Genomic DNA, 5,000 nt, shown 5'->3' on the forward strand with positions numbered 1-5,000 from the left:
ATGAGGACAAGGCGCTGGGGATGGCGGCGTGGATGAGGGAAAGCGCTGTGGACGGCGACGTGGATGAGGACAAGGCTCTGTGGACGTCGATGTGGATGAGGACAAGGCGCTGGGGACGTCGATGTGGATGAGGACAAGGCGCTGGGGATGGCGACGTGGATGAGGGAAAGCGCTGTGGACGGCGGCGTGGGTGAGGACAAGGCTCTGTGGACGTCGATGTGGATGAGGACAAGGCGCTGGGGACCGCGACGTGGATGAGGACAAGGCTCTGTGGACGTCGACGTGGATGAGGACAAGGCTCTGTGGACGTCGACGTGGATGAGGACAAGGCGCTGTGGACGTCGACGTGGATGAGGACAAGGCGCTGTGGACGTCGACGTGGATGAGGACAAGGCGCTGTGGACGTCGACGTGGATGAGGACAAGGCGCTGTGGACGTCGACGTGGATGAGGACAAGGCGCTGGGGACGTCGACGTGGATGAGGACAAGGCGCTGTGGACGTCGACGTGGATGAGGACAAGGCGCTGTGGACGTCGACGTGGATGAGGACAAGGCGCTGTGGACGTCGACGTGGATGAGGACAAGGCGCTGGGGGCCGGTGTCGTGGGTGAGGAAAGGGCGCTGGGGCCGGCGCCGTGTATGGGTTTACGTATCACGCCACCATGTGTCTGTGATATCTTGGTTAAGTAATGAATCGCGACCGAAGACTGGATGAAAGAAAAAGGGAGAGAAGAACGTTATTCAAGTATTCGTATTATCTTTATTACTTTATTGGTCTGAAAGGGAAATTTTATTGCTGAGAACTTGTCTTTTTATATAACAGGCTTAATGGTGAAAGAAATTCGTAGGTGTGTTTCCTTTTTTTTTTTTTTTTTTTTTTTTTTTTAAGTATAGTTTAGAGATAGGGAGAGATATGCTGTTCATCAATTTATCTATCTGTCAGTTTATTTACCTCTTTGTCGTCTGCCCCTCTATCACATTTTCCCCTTTTTTCTGCTATACCTATATTTTATCTGTAGCCCCATACATCTTTTTCTTTGCTCTCTGTCCTCCCTCACCTGACTCTCCCTCTCCCTCTCCTTCCCCTGCCCTCTCTCTTAATGAATTATAAGATTAATTAAGCATACCCAAGCATTTTGACAACCAGTCAAGTAAAATTCTTCCACGCATGAAAATTCACAGTCTACTGAACAAGATCTTCCAGCCGTTCGGTTAAGTTGCAAGCAATGCAAAACGTCTTCATCGAATAGAGGCCAACGTGGCAAGTGTGGGAAAAGTGATTTTACAAGAGATGACCAAGGCAGGAGGGGTACTTAGATCTCGTGAGCTATGAAGTTATTCACTCCCACTGCTCCATTTTGATGTTCTCAGTAGATAGTAAACTGTGGAACAATCCTTCCTAACAATTACTTGAACTTGCGCAACTCCAAGCATGACCCAAAATGACCTGATCTGCATGGTTCAGTGGGTTATTCCTGCTCAATCTTAGTTATACCTGGAGTAGCAGAGGTTCAGGATGGCATTTAGCTATATATCAACGTGTTATTGTATTATTCCATCTTACAGTAAAATACACTTACATAATCATTTCTTAAGAGGATAAAGAACAATAAGTGTTCTCTACACTGACCGCTTCCTCAATTACTTGTTTTGCATATCCTCAATGAATACATTTTATCAAGCATAAAGCTATCATATTGCAAGGTAGTGTCTTCTTTGCGTACCTATAATGAATACGTGCTCTGTGTTAAGCTTTACCTGCTCATCGACTAGCATGACATAATAGATAGATAGAGCCAACAAATTGCTTTCTGTTATATGAAAGCAAAACAAAAAAGGTAAAGTAAAGAAACAGGCCCTGTCAAGTAATTAGTCCCTATACACGGATATGATGATCAATATGCAAATAAGTTGAACACATAGTAAGCTGCAGGTATCAGTCTTAATTCGCTTAATACTCCCGAACCTTGATTATCTATACACCTTTCACTAATCAAGTATTAATAATCTTATATATTATTATGATTATGATAATCATTATCATTATTAGTATCATTACAATTATGGATGTCATTACTACGAATATTATAGCTATCATATATATTTGTTTCATTTTATTTTTTCATTAATATATATATATATATATATTGCAAGAGAGAAATGGAGTTCAAAGTAAAAAAGAAAAAGAAAAAGTGAACTGCTATTTTCCAGGAAACAGGGTCCATTCTAGGGACGTTTTTTCGCAATCTTCCTTCAACTTTTTGTCTAAATGGGCTATATATCCAACGATACGAACATGTTAAAGTCACTCGCGTAATCTCGATCGCGCCCTAATTATCTAAGCAATTCCTCAGCCGCCCATATAATCCACTGATTAAATACAAGAAAGGGCGGAGTTGTGTAAAGATTATACGTGCGTTTTTCTATTTACATTTTGCTTTGAAAATTGGTGAGGCCGCATGTTTGTCTTATTTTCAGTAGGCATATAAACATTGAAGATCATGGCAGTACACAATGTCTGTAGACATAATATGACTTCCAGATTTACGACTAATCTATTTGATTCACCTAAGTAGGTATGCTTCAGCGTTGCCATATCTGTATTTTTTCGATTGATGGATTTCACTTCAGTTGTAAGGGTCAAGGATATAATAAAGGAATTCCGATATGAATATATGTGTATGCATGCGCGCGCGCGCGCATACATACATACATGTATATGTATATGTGTGTGTGTGTCTGTGTCTGTGTCTGTGTCTGTGTGTGTATGTATTCATTTGATTGCAGAAAATCTTATAATTTTCGCTTCTGGAATAGTGCTCAAGATTGAAGATATAGTATATGAATATATATATATATATATATATATATATATATATATATATATATATCACATAACGTGTGTGAGTGTGTGTGTGTGTGTGTCTGTGTGTCTATGTGCTTGATTGTGTGGTATACATTTCATTGTTTATGATTAAGGTTTGAATGACTTTAGAATTAAATCATATTTTGGTCTTGCTCAAAAAAAATTGAAAAGGAAAATATGGTGTTTCGAAGCATATATATAAATACCATTTGCGATAAAGTATATTGATTTCGAGCATATTCAAATTGAAGGCTGATCTGATGACAAATCATGTGCCTAGTGATTTTGGAAGTTGTCCAATAAGATCCCTGTTTTACTACCATTGTCTTTTATACTGACAGTGCATTTATTTTTTCTACAATAATCATGATGATTAATATCAGATTTTGGTCTAGTTATACGATAACGTGCATTCTTTATCCGGTGAAAGAGGTGACAGGGGAAATGTTAATGATATGTTTCAAGGCAAACTTTGACTTGCAACAAGATGGATGAATAAAATAAAAACTAGCTTAGCACATACAATCTGAATCTATGGCGCATGCAATGGCTATAAGTCGTATCTATAATCTACAAAAGTACCCAGAAATTCAACCCGTTAACCAACCTGCAACCGACATCTGGCAACTCACCCAAATGCTTACCTTGAGTGATATTTGCTCGACCTGATACTTATCTTAGATGATATTAGGTTTGTCCTCTCTCGTACCCAGACAGTAAGCTAACCTGGCATTTACTCTAACTGATACCGTAGATACAACTTGCTAGTCAATGGGCAATAAAATCGTCGTACGCATTTCGATGTATTAGTTCTGTCTGTACCCTCTATGTACAAGTTGGCTAAAGCAGATTGAATGCAATCTGATAGTCCGTTTCGGCCTTTTTATTTTTACCATTTCTCTCATTTCAAGTGATTTTCCCAAATTATAATTATCTTTAAACATCTTCGCGAAAATAGTAGCAATTTCATTCGATTTTTCTCTTTTCTCTCTACTAAAACATACATTTACATGTACTATAACCCGTATTTCGGACACGATAATTAGATTAACCATTCTCACGTCTGTTCGTATTAGCTTTGCCACACGCGCCAGAGATATTTACAGGCTGCGCCACACACATGTAGATAATTAGTTATCAATAGTCCAATCTGTCGGGAACAATAAAATGCAAATTATCCTGACAGAAATACGAATACCTGTAAGGAATTTTCCTTTCTCTTCACTTTGTAAACCGGTCGGTACTTGCGCTTTTACGCACGTTTGCATCTATTATCTGATTTAGTTAATATTCATAGTATGCGCAGGAGAACGTTGCTTCGGAGGGGCGGAGAGCATGCACACCGACTGGATACCATATGTTGGCTTATGTATACGGTTTTTATCTCCTAAGACCTATCGCTTTTCTTTTTCTTGCTTCTGGTTGGTATTCATGCATGCAGCTTTTGTCTTGGATGGAAGAAGAAATATAGGAAAACGACAGAACGCGAGCTTGGATGGCGTTCGGATGACCCTCGCAAATGCCATCCGAGGACGTACCCTACATCTTGGACCAAAATATCTCAGGTAATAGATTGGCCTCTTAATACCTATCTTTGTTTATTTGCGTCTCTGGTGATCAGGAGTATCTTTCGTCTTCTTCTATCAGCTATGCAGTTAAAGGGGATTAAAGGAATCGTGTTTGCCTACTGAGTGAAATGACGTCGCCCTGTCAGTTAAATCAACTCTTAAAGAGTGTGATAAATGGTTCTTAAGAATTGCGAGAGAGAGAGGGAAAACACATCGCCATATCTGTATCCTATGTTTATGTTAGATACACTTTCGAGATGCATCTTACAGCAATTAAAACAAATAGGATCACTATGATAGTGTTTAAATCGCTTATTACATTGACAATTGTATAAACCGATAAATTTTTCATTCAGTTGAACACGATTATGAAACCTTTTTTTGATCTTAATGCTTCGTATATGAATAATCTGCACCAAATTGACTGATTTGTTTTTCCTCAACCGAGGATATGACAGCAACACCAGTTAGATTTACTGTCACTCCAAATTGCAGTAAACAGAGCATGGTATTTTCCTCGTATTCCGTAACGTATACGAGTTTCAAGAGCAATATCCGATTGCAGT

General features: G+C 39.5%; 1 protein-coding gene across 1 annotated transcript in view; it reads right to left on the reverse strand.

Moving 5' to 3' along the window:
* The window catches only part of LOC125029866 (flocculation protein FLO11-like), a 6,972-nt gene that overhangs the window by 1,255 nt on the left and 717 nt on the right, over positions 1 to 5,000 (reverse strand). The window contains exons 3-5 of the mRNA XM_047620046.1: positions 1,411 to 1,452; positions 768 to 776; positions 1 to 621 (exon numbers count right to left, since the gene is read on the reverse strand). The exon at positions 1 to 621 is cut by the window's left edge and continues 1,255 nt beyond it. Coding sequence (XP_047476002.1) covers positions 1 to 621; positions 768 to 776; positions 1,411 to 1,452 — 672 coding nt within the window. The remainder of the gene's footprint in view (positions 622 to 767; positions 777 to 1,410; positions 1,453 to 5,000) is intronic.

The sequence above is a fragment of the Penaeus chinensis genome, chromosome 10 (assembly GCF_019202785.1).
Source record: "Penaeus chinensis breed Huanghai No. 1 chromosome 10, ASM1920278v2, whole genome shotgun sequence".
Classification (NCBI taxonomy): domain Eukaryota; kingdom Metazoa; phylum Arthropoda; class Malacostraca; order Decapoda; family Penaeidae; genus Penaeus; species Penaeus chinensis.